The sequence below is a fragment of the Arachis stenosperma genome, chromosome 1, assembly GCF_014773155.1.
Source record: "Arachis stenosperma cultivar V10309 chromosome 1, arast.V10309.gnm1.PFL2, whole genome shotgun sequence".
NCBI classification, from domain to species: Eukaryota; Viridiplantae; Streptophyta; class Magnoliopsida; order Fabales; family Fabaceae; genus Arachis; species Arachis stenosperma.
In genome coordinates this window covers 132,354,591-132,370,627 of record NC_080377.1, presented here as the reverse complement: position 1 = coordinate 132,370,627, position 16,037 = coordinate 132,354,591, and the positions used below count along the sequence as shown (strand labels likewise).

The following is a 16,037-nucleotide window of genomic DNA, read 5'->3' as shown; positions in this document are numbered from 1 at the left end:
AAGGAATCTAGCTACATTCCTGTACCCAAAAATTCTAGCTACATTCCTTTCGTGAAGGCGTTATAGAGATCCAAAAATTGAAAATATAAATTGCTGTTCAAGTTACATAGGCAGACCAAAAAAGAAAAAGAGACTTTACAATTTACAAATATAAATTAGACACCAAAAAAGATATAGTAACAAAAACAAGATTGTAAAAAGAGAAAATGTCGATCATTTCCATTGGTAGTTAACCCAAATGAAAATAAAACAATATTTTCACAGACCTTAAAGCATCACCTCATTGAACCAGTTTCACTTTATGATATAAAATGACACAACTATATGTAGTTGAATGAATCAAAAAGGCATTTTATATAGACAAACCATTAACAAATGCCGCTGATACAGACGAAAGTGCATTAATCTATGTGACTACAGGGCCTAGCGTGTAAGCAATTAAAATGAAACTACATAGTGAAATTTTTGGATTTGAAAACAAATGACTGTAGATGTAACCTAGCTTTAGCGGCAGCAGCAACTGATTCTTCATCTCGTTTTTCCTTGGCAATGGCAAGTGCAGCAATGTAAGCTTTTCTTGCATCTTCCATTTTCTGCAATTCCACCTCATCCAAATCATCCTGTTCAACCAAGCAGATATTTTCACTTTAAAAGTTCATTACCAACTCGAGAATTCAATTGATAGAAACTCAGATGCAGTTGTCTTTATGTGAAGCTAATAATTAAGAACTATTAGATAACAATTTAGTCAAATATGTCAAATCATCTAACGGTTCTCGACTATCAACTTCACTTGCAAATAGACATGTGAGTCACTACCAATTCAATTATATACTTATGCATGTGAAATTGTGATCTTAAAACATAAGTGGTGCACATCAATCTCGTATATTTGCTTTAAGCAGCTCCCTCTCCACAGAAAAAGGAAGCCATAGGAAGGATGAACAGAATCAATAAACAAGTTTTCAGATATATGATGTGCATGTTGGTAATAAAGTATTGATAAACTCACAATACTGGAAACGTAATTTAAATCACAAGGCTTGGTGTCATAATCATCGGTGTAATCAGCAGTATCGGTTTTTGTTAAGCTCTCAAGGAACAATCTAAATGATGAAATGTCTCCTTGCACAGAATCTAGCTCTTCTTGGAGTTTCTCCACTCTCTTGTTCGATGTCATTGCTTCCCACTGTATCTTTTCAAGGGCAGCTTGCTTGTCTGCAAGCTTAATCTGCATAAAAAGCAGACATTGTTGATGTGTGAGAGACTGAGAGGAATGACTTTAAAACCTTCAAAAACCTACTCCGTCAATAGCAATGGGAGTATGAATATAGTCCAAAGGTATGGTTTGTAAAGGATGAACCCGGCTTGCAGTATGAACAACTTTGCTACTATTGGTGCCAAATTACTGATTAGAAAACACAAGTGGATTGGTACCTTAGCATCAGAGAGTTGTTGTTGAGTATACTTAAGCAAAGAGTCCTTTTCTGAAGCCTGGCGTTTCAGATCATCGAGATTTGCATTAAAAGCATTCAGTTGTTCGCTTGTGTTTTCAGCTGACCTTAGAAGGTCATCTTTCTCCTGCAATTTCCTCTGAAGTTCCTCTACTTGTTCCTTCAATATAACTAGCTCTTCGCTGTCCTTTTCTGATGTCGAAGCTCTTGAAGAAAACATAGAAAAACTGTCAGCATCAGAATTATTGTTACCATTTTTGCCTTGTTCTTTTTCAGCTTGGTCCTTTTTCTTTTTGACAGGAATAGATTGAGTGGCATTTTTCCCTCTTAAATCTGTTGCCTACAATGGATATGAACAATCAATTAGTTGATTATTTGAAAAAGGATGAAAATTGCACACATGAGCATGACCAATAGATAATTTATAAATGATGGTCTGTTGTAAAATAATTTGAATTTAGAATTTAGAAGAGGAAAAACTCATTTGCCCCAGATATATTTTACATGAATAATATCATTCACCAAAGCATCCAATTTCATTAAGTAAAATTTGGCAAGAAATAAGTTGATTGTTATAGACACATGCCAAACATGCAATCAAAGAGCAATATAAAGCAGTCCAATGGTATGAGAGCAATATTCATGTGGGCTGCAGCAGAACCATGCTCTCAGAGGAAAATAAGTTGGTTCAGTAAATTTTCATATTAAGCTTCAACTATAATTACCATTGATAAACCCAATGGCAACAAACAAATCCATACAATTGCAACAAAAGAATACTAAAATAAGTATAACAACCAAAATTAGGTGATTTGACTGATTTCAGATTTACATGTCCCAGTATATATGATATATATAGAAAGATGAGTTTGCATTATTTCAACTCTTAAGTCATCAATTAACGAAACCATTCAGAAGCGTGTCATATATTAATCAAAATTATATCAAATGGGAGGAAACCCTTAAATAGACAATGCTAGATGAGGAACCCAAAAAAATTAAAATAAAAATAAAAATAAGAAAAGGGAAATGTATTGCAGTCTTACACTATTACACACTTACTTTTTTAGACAACGTTTCTCTTGTAGGCGTTTTGGTGTAGATAATGGAACCACGACGGGTGAATGAGCTTCTTGCTTTACGATCCTATCCACATTCAAGAGTTCCACTCATCACTTCAAACTTCAAATCATCATTCATTCAATAAAGATATTTAAAAAATAAGTTTAATCAAATCAAATCAAAATAAGTTAAAGTTGCTTCCTTTTTCTTCCTCCACATGGCATAATTACATAAATCATAAGAATAATTCTAAAATTGCTCTAATTTCCCAAAAATTTCGTTCCTTTGCTCTCACATTGGTACAAAAAAGCGTTGAGAAACGGAAAAAAGATATTGAAAATTGAAAAACAGATAAGAGGGAAAAAGGAGGGTTTACGATGAGGGACTGAACGAGAGGAACAATCTCGACAAGGTCGTTGAAGAGGACGCGATGCAAGTTTCCAGCACCACCAGATGCGGCGGCAGCAGCGGCGGCGGAGCTAGCAAGTTCGGAAGAAGAGTTATCATGAGCTGAAAGCCACGAATTAGGGTCTCCGAAATCGGAATTTCCTTGCATATCCACGAATCGCTGCCCCTCGTACATTTTCTTTTTCTCCCACTGAAAAATTCGATGCTCGAGAATCAAGATCGAACAAAGAGAAATCAAAATAAACAAGGGCAAAAGAATTTGACTTGAGAGTGACACTACTGCGACGAGAGACCCTCGCTTTAGAAAAAAATTGTAGATTTTGATTTTCTATTCGAAGAGAAAGCAACGGATATTTTCGATTCAGTGTTAGGGATCAGGTTTGAAATGACGTAATTGCCCTTCATGGTTGCTTTCGTAAGCTGGTAGAGTAGCCATTTGGCAACACCCGCTGCCAATGTTTCAAAAAACTTCAACAACGACAAAATCATTGTTTCTCTTTTAACTAAATTATTTCGTTTTATTTTAAGGCCAATTTTTCCGTTGCACATTTATATGGAAATTGTCAAATTTTATTTGATATATGATTTTTGAGAAAAAAATTGTCAATAAAGTCTTTCTCCAATTGTAATTTGTAGAGCTTGCTATGTTTTTTTTTTTTAAGAGTTTATACCATTTTGGTCCTCAAAGAAATTTAGACTGGACACTTTAGTCTTCAACTAAAATTAATTATTCGATTGGTCCATAATAATTAATTCCGTCAGTCACTTAGGTCCTTTACTCCGTTAATTCTAACGGAGGACAAAATAGTCCCTGACAACTATAACAGGGGACAAAATGGTCCCTGATATCCTCTGTTCGGAAACGACACTGTTCTCTCCCAATTTCCATCATATCTCGCATAACACTAACAGTCTAACACTGTAACTTCAAACTACACAATGCACACTCTATAAATTTAATGTTAACAAGAAAAAAATCCTCAACTTGTTCTCAACCAATTCATACTCAAGAAACTAATGCCTGTGTCTCTTAATTAGATGTCGTCTTCGTTAGATCCCATGAATCTAAACAGCAAGTCTGATTTGTTAAGACTCGTTGTAGTCGTTGCCATCTCCCTCCTCCTCTGCCCTAACATTTCTATGACCACATTGTCCACTACTCCGATCGCTTCTTTCAGCTTCTTCTCCGAACCAATGTTCAGTAATCGCTTCACTTTCCATATGAGCGGCAACAGCGACATTACTCGTTGTAATAGCTTGGATGCGAGGTTGAAACTCTCTACCAACTTGGACTTCAGGAAAGAAGCAATGAAGCACTCGGTGTCTATTTCAAATGAGAATTTTTATATGATGTCAAAAGAGAATCTTCTCATGATGTCCTAATGTCCAATAATCTATATTGCTTGCCGGAAAGTGGAGAAAGGCGTGCCCTTGGAGTAGTTGTGGGATTTGGTCTTGAGGATGTCGTGGACGTTGTCGGGGTTGGAGGTGATGTTATCAAAGACGTGGAAGTGGATGCTTTTGGTGGGTGAAGTGCAGAGGAGGTGGATGTACCAGTCACAAAGATTTAGGAAGTGTGTGGTTCATGACATGTTGAGGTAGGTGCGACACGTGTGACAATTACACCATGGTTTAATCTTGGAGCTAAAGAGGAGGAAGGAAAAGATGGAAAAGAAGACTGTGAAGGTGAAGAAGGAGAGTATAAATGTTAGGGTTATGCGAGATATGATAAAAATTGGGGAAGAACAATGTCGTTTTCGAATAAAAGGGTCAGAGATCATTTTGTCCCTCGTTAGAGTTGTCAGGGATCATTTTGTCCCATGTTAGAATTTTCAGGGACCATTTTGTCTTCTATTAGAGTTGACGGAGTCAAGGACCTAAGTGACTGACGAAATTAATTGTTAAGGACCAATCGAGTAATTAATTTTAGTTGGAGACTAAAATGTCTGGTTTAAAATTCTTTGAGAACCAAAATGGGTATATACTCTTTTTTTAATAATTTTGCAACTCACATTTCGATATGATAGACAACGGCCTTATTTTAAATTGCATTTAAGAACGAACAATAGATACGATTAAAAGTAAAAACTTAATTAGATTCTTGTTTATTTTTATAAAAGATAATAAAATATTTTTTGTCTAAAAAAACACTTCAATCTTTAATTATTTTATTTGAGGACGATACAATTTTTTAATTAAAAATTTCGTTAAATAGTAATAAAAATTAATTTTGTAAGAATTTTATTTGTAGATTAGGAGTTTAAATTTTTACAAATTATTAATAAATTTATTTTAAAAAATTTTTTTTACTGATGATAGTTAAGTGGAGAAAGACATTACTAAAAATGATATTGCAGGAAAAAAAGTAATTATAGTATGAATATCTTTTAAAAAAATAGCATCAAACAAAAAATAAAATAAGTTAACATTAAATGTTAATAATATTTATATTGGTAATGACGACAGTAGAAGAGATAACGATAGTGATAAAGTATGGTTATACAATAAACATAGTAGAGATAAAAGTAATAATGATAAGAATGAAGAAGGTGGTAGACTCATAGTAGCAATGGTCATAGTTGGTCATATTATTGAGATCACAAATAAAACCCCGCAAAACTAATTTTAGTTACTATTTAACGAATTTTTCAATAGAGGATGGTATTGTTCAAAAATAAAAAAGTTGAGAATCGAAGTATCTTTTCTTTGGACAAAGAACACCTTGTCCTTCATAAAAATGAATAAGGATGGGGTTGAATCTTTATTCTTAGACTAGTTAAAAGCTTTTCAATATGCAAAAAAATAACTAGAATATAGTCTAAATAAAATAGTGTCAAAATTTAGTATTATCTGTTCTTTGTCATTTTTAATTGTATTAAATTTAGTAAAGCGATAATTAGATTTTCAAGATTTCGACTTCAGACTAATTAGTATTTAAAGAAAAAAAATACCAATTAGATCATTTACGATAGTAAATACTAAACATAGATGTTCTTCTGTCAATAAATAGTGCGAAACAAAATGAAATTGCACATGTATTTCATTATCTACAGTGATGTGTATCACATAAACATAAAAATGATGTAGTTTTAGACAATAAAACATTCATTATCTTTTGAATTTTTATATAACTTTTATAAACTACTCTTTATTTACTACAAATCTTACTAAAACATGTGAAGTTTCTCTCTAAAAATTATTATATACATTTAAATCTTTCATAAATAGACACATAATAATAGTTAACAATATATATAAGTATTATCCTTAAATTTTATATAATAAATTAATAAAAAATATAATGTGTCCATCATTATCATTTGATATTTTAAAAGATCAAATCAATTTTTTTTTAGAAATTAATTAATCTGAAGTTAAAATTTTTAGAAACCTAATTATCCTTTTATGATTAAATTCTTATTATACTTTTCTCTTACCATAATGTATTTAAATTTGACTAATTTGAATTAAATTAGACTAACTCTATGAAGGGATAAGATTTTTTTCCCTTTTATATATCCTTGAGTGATAAGGATATTATTCTTTCCTAATAAAATAGGAATATTGTACTTCTCTTAATCTAACATTTTTAAATAAAGTAAATTACCATTTGTACCTACGAAAGTTAAAAACGCTAACATATTTATCTATAGAAAAAAAATTATCATTTGTATTCATAAAAAATTATTTTTACAGGCAAAATTATCCAAACCCTAAAAAATTAAATAAAATTCCTAAATTACCCTTCTCTCCACACTATCATCTCCTTTCTCCCTCCTCTCTCTCTCAATATTCTCAGCCACCCAATCCCAGCATCAACCACAAACCACCGTCTCACCCTCCTCATCATCGTTCACCTTTCTCCGCTAGCAATGTCGCGGACCTCCGCCAGCCCAGGAGCACTGCGCCGACTTCTCCTCGCCACCATCACCATCGGCCTCAAACCAGAGCCTACCGCGTTAGAGACCCTCCTCTTTACGCTACTTTATCGCCGCCATAGCCAACCCTCTTTACTTCTTTCTGCATTGTAGAACCACCACCGCCACTGCCCTTCCAGTTGGGAGGAACAGCGCCGAGGTCGTGGTCGTTGAAACTCTCTCTGTCAAGACAGGTGTCAATGACTCCAATGACGAGATCTGAACTAAAATCCGTCTCCTTGAGGAGGCCAGCCCTGTCGGCAGTTTTGAGGCCCAAGAACTGCGGTGAGCGGGTAGTGTGGAGTTGGCGGACCTGCTCCGGGATCATTGCGACGACGTGGGACAGGGATTCTAGCTTCTGGGCCTCTAAAGGTGAGAGCTTTGCTGAGAAGCCGTGAAAGACAGTGTCGTAAGTGTGAAGGACGGCGGCGGGGTGGTTTCAACTGCAGTGGCATGGTTGATAATAGAAGCGAGAGAGGATTCGTACCCGTGCTTGTAGGTTGGGAAAATGGGGGGCTTGACTTCATTTCATGGTGGACTTGCACCGTGAAGGTGTTCTTCTTCTCCGGGGAAGCGGCAGCAAGTGTTGCTGTGACTGTGAGGATGAAAGAGAGGAGGGTGTGGCAAGGACCCATTGGAGCAGCGGTGGGGACTGAGTGGAAAGTAATGGTGAGAGTGTGTTAGAAAGAGAAAGAAGGGTGGTGGCTGGGTAAAGAGGTGGTGGTGGGATTTGAGATTAGAAAGGGAGAGAGGGATGGTGGCTGGGTGAAGAGGGTTAGAGTTAGAAAGGTGATTGGGTAAAGGAGGTGGTGTGATAGTAAAGATAAGGGTAATTTAGGGATTTTAGATAGTTTTTTAGGGTTTGAAAAAGTTTGCATGTAAAAACAATTTTTTATGAGTACAAATGGTAATTTCTTTTTTCTATGGGTAGATCTGTTAGCGTTTTTAACTTCCGTGGGTACAAATGATAGTTTACTCTTTTTAAATATTATTATTTTGTAATATTAGATTTGATTGGTATCAGAATTTGAGGCTCTGAACCAAGTCCACCATCATTAATCTATATGATGATGATGATGAATATTAAGGAATGAAAGGTGGACCCAAAAATGGCTTTTATTTTTCTTCTCTAACAAGAAACTTTGCTGGCAATAGGTGTGGATGATGATATGCATCTCAATCCAATATCTCATGGTATGAACTCATTGAAGGAAATGGAAATATATCAATCTTCTTAGGGAATATCAATTACTACATCTTTATTCCATACATGTGACTTAGCTTTTGATTCACTCCCCCACTTTATTTTTAATTCCCAATGAAATCTATGTACACACAAGAAGACACCATCTTCATGTTCAAAATTGTATGGTCTCTCTTCCTAGTGCACACAGAACAGAACCATTGGAACAATGAAAAAACATTTATCAGACATGAGAGAATGTTTTTGCTAAGCGCACTAGTACCGGGTAATTAATTAGAACCACAATTCATTTTCTTTCATTATTTTCTTGTTCTCTGTGTTTGTTTATAATTTCTCTTTTTATCATTTATTTTCAAAATAAGAGTTTTATTAATTTGTACCCTAAAAAGTAAAAACATATATTAAGTATACCATAAAAAAATAATTTTATAAATTTTTTTTTATATTTTTAATGCATTAAACATATCAAAAATATTAAAAATTTTCTATTATTATATTTTTAAAATGTGCCTTTAGGACACAAATTAGTTAAATATTTAAAATAATAATAATAATGAATAGTTTAACAAGTAGGACAACAACAAATCTCATCAAGTATACTAACATGGAAAGTTATTATACCATAAGTTCTGATAACACACTTCACTCTCCGAATCAATGAATTTTGGTAGAATCATTAATAAAAATCGAAACGAATCTCGGATGAGCCGTGTGCTAGGATTAAAGCTATCTAAATAATCTAGTGTTAATTTAAATTTAAGAAGATTGGATTTTTCTCTTTAAATTCAAAGGTTGATGCCAGCATGTAACTCTAAGATTTTGCTTTATTTGCACATGCGTGATTGTGACTGAGAAGTCCATTCAATCTGAAGTTCTTCATTTTGCTCCTATGATTCTTACTCACTACACTGTGATTGTGATTAGGTTCTAATAGAAGTTGATTGAACTGATCAAGGTAACAAAGTAATTGACAATTTTAACTTTCATGGGTAAGTAGTCATTTTCACCATGCAATTTTTTTTTTGTCTTTGATCACCAGTCTTTCATTTTCAAATCCAGTGACAAAAGAACAAATCTGAGAAAGATTATGGATTCAAAAGAGGGTCATGGATTTCTCATAAGGGAGTCTCCGGTACCGGGGCGGCGGGTATGTTCATTGAATGAAGCGAAAATTGTTAAGGATTATGATGTGCCAGAGCTTGTTGTTTTTCTGTATGAGGATCATAAAAAGTTTGTGAAGGATATTTGCATTGACAGAGGAGATTCAACAAAAGGAAAGTGTGTGTTAGGAGAATGTAGATTGGATCAAAACACACCATGTTTCTCTGGCTTCAGAAGTGATTCATCCAATTCAAGTAGATCAGAATTTACACCTTCATGCATTAAGGATGTGAATGTGAACACAACTTATGAGAGTTCAAGTGAACACCCCACAAGGAAGAAGACATCAGAGGCACTAGGAGAGGTTAGAAATGTTAATTCTTATGTTTGGACACTAAATCTCTTTGCTTAGGAAGAGTTTATTTTTAATGATATTGCCACCTAATAAGACTACAATTATTCTGATATTGGTATCTATGTCTAGTGTTCACTGATTTTGATGTTTTTGTCTTCTTTTTTTTCTTTAATCATATGCCAAATATAACAGTTAGATAATGAGATATCCATGTGAAGTAATATGTTAGCAGTTCAATTAGTCTATACTTAAGTCTGTTTATTCGTTCTGTTCTTATAATATTTTTTCAATTCAAGTTCTTGAATTTTAAAAATATGCAATTTGATACCATAATGTTGTTAAACAATGTAAAAAATACCTCTATTTTTCGTAAAAGAATAATTTTAGTAGAAATAGAAGATTTATGTGCTTAGAATTAAAAGGCAGTCTTCTAGTTTGGAATTATAACATATAAAATTCAAGTATTAAGTTCATATTCTTGTTAAAGGTTGGTGTGTTTTCAACTTGTACACGTGAACTGATGCATGTAAGTTTCTTAGGGAAAATGTTGAATAATGAGGAAAGAACAATATTCATCAGATGGTTGCTATATATCAGACACAGAGCAAATTGTGCATTTCAAAGTGTTTCACTTCAGCTAACAATATTTTTCACAATTTCACTTTCTGTAACATGATACTATAATTGAATAATATATTGATAAAGATAAATCATCCAAAGTTATAAACTTTGCAATAAGCTTCTGGCATAGATTTGTCATATGCCTGAAATTCACATATAAAAGAAATATTCTCCATCATCACACTCTACTTTTAAATCAAAACATTCAATGTTCAATGGTTTTGCTATTATCATATAGTAAATAGAAATTCAATATGGATTTGCCACCATTAAACAATCTAAAAATTCAGTTCATGAAGGACTAATAAAACAAACTCTACTTTAGTCATAAGAATTAATAAGGGTATCTCATGAACCAGTTGTTTTACATTGTTCTTCCCTCTGTCTTTCGAAATTCTTAGATTTTCCGAGACGACGAGTTTTCGAGATCTTTCAGTCTCAAGCATTGGCAGAAGAATGCATTCTCAAGAACAATTAGCAGCAGAAAGGAGTATCCACATTATGCAGAGTATCAACAATTTCCTAAAGCCAAAAACTTGTCTACTATTCCTCTTATAGGGAACTTACAAACTCTAACAAGTTCAGGAGAAAGCTTTGATCTACAAACAGATAATGATCCAGATGAAACTTCTCGTGATACTTCAAAATCTGAAATGGCTTCTCATCAATCTAATGACAGCAGCATAAGCAGTAACTCATTCAGTTTTCCCATGTAAATATGTTCATCTTTATCTTTTTTTTTTTTCAATGATTTAATTAGTTCCTCTTCTACAATGCAAATAACTTGATCATAGTTTTTGGCTTGTGCATGAAAACAGAATCTCCCCAGAATGGAAGGGAAGCCCTGTGAAGATGGTGAAAGCCGATAGAAGACTGCCGAGAAAGCGTCGATGGCGGAAGATATGCAACCCCTGCTGCAAATTCTGAGCACTAACATTTGCGGCTGAGTAAATTATATCAAATTGTGTGACATGCAGAAGATTTTGATTTGCCATGATATCATGGAATGCATGTGATAATGATAACAATTCCTTATGCCATATCATACTGATGAGTAAAATGACTCAATAGTCAAGTTTATTTTTTGAGATAATGACAACTCAAATCTTTTATCTACAAGATGTGGATTTGAGTTGGGAAGATTGTTGTTTACATTGAAGAAAATATAAAATAAATAATGAGTAAATGATCTTTTTAATACCTAATTATTTGTCCGAAAAATCGCTATCCTTCACGGTTCGAAAACTTTTAATTAGTCTCTATCAAGTAATTGATCTAAACAATCTCTGTACGATAACCTATTGATATATCAGGGACTGCTTAGACCAGTTACTTGGATGATTTGGAATCAATTAAGAATATTCAAATTGTGAAGAGGCACTATGTCCTTGGGACAAATGATCCCCACATATTTGCTGAACTACTTATGCATCCTTAGTCTGAAAACAATGTCGCTGCAATTATCTGAGCTGAATATTCATATTCTAAATTGTAAGACAATGTTGAAGAATGTATGCAGGACAATGAATATAATACAAGTAGAAGCTGGTCCAAATAAAATGCCAAAATAATAGTATTAGGCCGGTTTGGTTGACAAAAAAGGCACTTATTAGGATTACGGGTGTGGCACGAAAGTGAATATAAATGGCAAAGATCGTGGGAAATCTGATGGCACAATATCAAAGCATTTCTAAACATGCAACGTCATTACAATTCACAACCAATTATGATCATCATGCAATGCAATGCAAGTTGCAAGTTGCAAGTTGCAACAAACAACAAAACTCTTTTCTTGGCCACTCAAACCTACTCTGACCTCACACATCAATCACCATGTACATTACACTGTATACATATGTATCATCATAACAAAGTTTTAATGGTTCACTTCAGCATCATAAAACAACACAGTGGATTTGAAACTGAATTGGGTAAGGGGGTGGGCAAGCAAAGACATTAATGCTGCACAGGAGAACAAGTTCAGACGTCAGGGGTTTGAATAGGGCAAGTTAAGCATTGAAAACTACACGCCAAGAGGAAAGAAGGACCACAAAATAAGATAAGCTAGACATGATATATGATAGATTACAATGACATCGTTTGATCCATATAGCCGACCCTCGATCGGATAAGACTTGCGGGTCATGAAAAGTGGCCATGTGCCTGGTTTTGGGGGGGAGGTGTCACATTAAAAAAGAGTGACGATGTTGTTGTCCCTATGAGCTTAGCCTTAGTCCATGACCATGATCTCTTCTTCACCTCTTTTGGCAAATATTATGGGCTGCAACTTCAACTCAAGGGACCCCTCATCAACACAGTGGTGTAGGGTACCCTATGTTTATGTATGCTTTGCCCATTCCTTTGGACCACTTGGGTTCCAAATTTTTACAGCGTTGACGGCGGAATATTAATCTTTCAAAGATCCAAAAATAATTGTGATTCTTCGGATAAACCCAGATATTAAGAATTGACAGTTATTTAATTGGTCGGTGGCTGACTCGCTTGTATGGTGGTGCATCATTATCAAGGTGACTAGGCACGAATTGAAGATGGTTAATAAGCTCCACTTTTTGGTGTTGAGTTTCTTCATTATAATGAAAGAGCTAGTTATGTGGAAGTGGAAAAAACAGTGTGGTGGGGAATGGGCCGGGATGATATCATAAAATGTGCAGCAGCATGGTAGTTTCTTTGGTTGCTGTGTCAGAAGTGCATAGTGCATAACACAAGCTCAGAGGTTTCTGGGGGGACCCCACAACCCACCCACCTGCATCATGAATAACCGCTTCTTCTTCCTCCTTCTCCTCTCCTCTCCTCTCCTCTCCTTCCCACCCAGCACTCCATCATCTTATCCATCTACCCACTCCATCCATCATTCTAATTTGGAATTCGCTGCATGCCCCTCACACCAACACCTTAGTAATAACTTTAGCTAAAACCTACTACTACATGCTCTAATACAAGGAGGAGAATTTCATTACACACCAAACTATAACCGACTCTGATCTCATCTTAAACATCAAGGATTCTTCTCTTCTCACCCACTCCCACGTGTCCCTCTCTCTCTCACGCGCGCTCAAAACACTCATCATCGCGCATGCAATGCTAGCCCTGCCCCCACCAAAATACAAGAGTGCTAGTTCTCTGTTTGATACCAGATTATTAAACAAATCTCATTTAATTAACCGTGACCCGTAAGTATGTAACTCATCATATTCATATACCCACTCATACGTACGGAAAGATTCAAATCTCAAGCTCAAAACAAATGCCAAATAATGATAGATTACAAGCTAAATAAACAAAGAAACAACTACATAAGAAATAATCACTAAATCGCTATTAAAACACTGCTTCTATATATATATATATATATATATATATATTCTCTGTTTCTCTAGTCAATCAAATTCCACGTTACATACATATATATAAGCATAAACTCAAAATAAAATTATATTAAAAAAAACAGACAAAACTAACATGGAAGTTAGTTAAGCATGCACATCACTAACTAAAATCAAGCCCAATCACCTCCCAAATTAAAAAAGAAAAAAAAATATACATCAGATGATTAATTATACGAACCCCTTCCATCTTCTTTCATTCTTTTCAATTTCTTCTAACTTTAGTTTTGATTCCAAATTTACTTTGCACGTTATAAAAATAAGAGTTATATTTAAAAATAAAAATAATAAAAAAAAGAGGTGAGATTTTGAGAGGATATTTAATTTGTTTAGGCATTCTCAGGGGAGATGAAAGAGATTAGAATTATCGTGATCAGGCCATTGAGTGTGACTCCAGTAAGCATGATCAACGGAGTTGGGGAGATCAAACAAACCTTGATCCACACCAGCTTGCCAATCCAACGGTCCAAATCCACCGTTTCCTGTCTTGCTCTGAAGTGCCGACAAATCAACGGTTACAGTACTACCGTGTCCATGATGATCCAGCAAGCTCCCACCACTACCGTTCAGATTCTCCGGCAACTTCTGCTGCTGATGCCACTGAAACGACGTCGCATCAGGAACAACACCACCACCTCCAAATCCAAACGCCAATGCATCGTTGTTGGAAGAAGAAGAAGCCATCAAGCTCGTCAGCGTCCCTATCTCAGAGAAAATACCGCTCTCCAAATTAGGGTTCGAGGAAGCGTTGTTGTTGTTATTCTCGTGGATCAACAACTTGGAAGAATCAGAGTTAAGCTCCGTCGTGCCGATGGTCGCCGCCGCCGCCGCTGCGGTGAGGTTAGAGCTCTCGCTGCTGGAGTGAGAATTGGAGTTCTGGTCCGTCGGTGGAGCCTGAGACGACGTCGTTTGCGGCGGCGTTTCCGCGGAGGAAGTTGCGGTGGCGCTATTATTATTACTATTATTATTTTTGCTGGTTTTGGCGGTCTTGTTGTCGTTGGAACGCTTGGACTTGCGGCAACCGCCGCCGACAGGGACGTTGCGGAGGACGCCGCCTTTGGTCCAGTAGCGGCGGCAGTTCTTGCAGAAGTGGCGTGGCTGGGAGAGGTTGTAGTTGTTGTAGTAACAGAACTTGGTGTTGAGTGAGTCACAACGGGGACATTTAAGTGCTTGCTGCTGGTGGCAGTTGGTAGCGGTGTTCTGGTGAGGGTGGTGGTGGTGTGGCCTGAGCCTCCTGTCAGCAGCGGCGCCGAAGAACCTGGTGCCTCCCATTGAATGTATCTCCTGCATTTGGGCGTTGGAAAAAGAAGAAGAAGAAAGTAATAAATATAATAAGAGAATTGAAGAAGGAAGTGAGGTTTTGTTTGGGAGAAGAATTTGGAGTGTGTCAGTGGGTTAACTTGTGCATGTGGAACAGTGAGTGGAGATTGGAGAAGAAAATAAAAGAAAAGGAAGGAGTGGTTTGTGTTGTGATTTTGATTATGAGTCTGGTGACTGACAAATATCCATGTAATACTCTTTCATCTTCTACTTCTAAACTTTCTCTTTCGATTTTTATTTTTATTTTTTTTAATTTGAAGAGAAGAATTGACCAACGAACCCTTCAATGTTGGCTGAACTACCATTTCAGCCACTGGGACTGGGGACTAGTTTCTTAAATGCCGAAAATATCCTCTACTGTCGCAGGTGCCCGTAATGGACTGGCTGCCTTCTTGGAATTCGAGCTGCCAGCGTGGAACAGTTGCTGTAACAGATTTTACATGCAGCTCATGCACCTTCCGTACAGATTAATTTAATACAGTAAATGATCGATATTTTAGTGATGGATTTATTTAGAATTTTTTTTCAAATAAATAATTTAATTATTTTATTTATCGAAATAGGTAATTTGTAATATATTTATCAATTTGTATAATTTGACTTATTTCGTTTACAAATAAAATATTTAGAGTTTGAAAAAACACATATCTTATACCGTATAAATAAGATATATTCATAATTATTTCGTTTAAAATGTAAATGAGATATGCGTATTATTATAAAAAAATTACGATTAAAATAATATTAATAATCTAAATTTTTAATATACAATTAATACTTAAAAAGTTGGCGGAAGCATAGTTGTAAAAATTGAACCAGTGATCAAACTGTTCAATGTGGTTAACTGGTCAACCGATAAATTACTGGTTATTGAATCGGTAAAACCGATTTTACGTAAATAAAAAATATAAAATAGTAAAAATATTTTTAAAAAAAATTCAAAATACATATTTTCACCAACATTTTAAGAGCAACCAAGTCTCAAATTCTAAAGATAACTAATACAAAGATAGACATGAAATTAGTTAGTACTACTATAATAGTATCTTAATTAGACACAATAAGAATAACAATCCAAGAACTATATCCAAGGAGTGATTTCAAAGTCGGGGTATTATTCTTCATTTGACAAATATGGAGTTACATCCTGATTGATTTAATTTTGATTTGCATTTTTCACAGCATTATTAG

The 16,037-nt window shown here is 35.0% G+C and overlaps 2 protein-coding genes across 2 annotated transcripts; both read right to left on the bottom strand.

Annotated features, from left to right (window-relative positions):
* Nucleotides 1–163: 163 nt before the first annotated feature.
* Nucleotides 164–3,222, bottom strand: LOC130961055 (protein MICROTUBULE BINDING PROTEIN 2C). Its single transcript, XM_057886702.1, has 6 exons — nucleotides 3,205–3,222; nucleotides 2,893–3,114; nucleotides 2,517–2,600; nucleotides 1,438–1,794; nucleotides 1,013–1,231; nucleotides 164–620 (listed from the first exon to the last, which is right to left on the bottom strand). Exons 2-6 carry the CDS (start codon nucleotides 3,097–3,099, stop codon nucleotides 450–452), a joined length of 1,038 nt encoding a protein of 345 aa, XP_057742685.1. The 5' UTR covers nucleotides 3,100–3,114; nucleotides 3,205–3,222; the 3' UTR covers nucleotides 164–449.
* Nucleotides 3,223–13,313: 10,091 nt separating this feature from the next.
* Nucleotides 13,314–15,041, bottom strand: LOC130954708 (dof zinc finger protein DOF5.4-like). Its single transcript, XM_057881502.1, has one exon. The coding sequence runs from the start codon at nucleotides 14,814–14,816 to the stop codon at nucleotides 13,866–13,868; it is 951 nt and encodes a 316-aa protein (XP_057737485.1). The 5' UTR covers nucleotides 14,817–15,041; the 3' UTR covers nucleotides 13,314–13,865.
* Nucleotides 15,042–16,037: the final 996 nt, after the last annotated feature.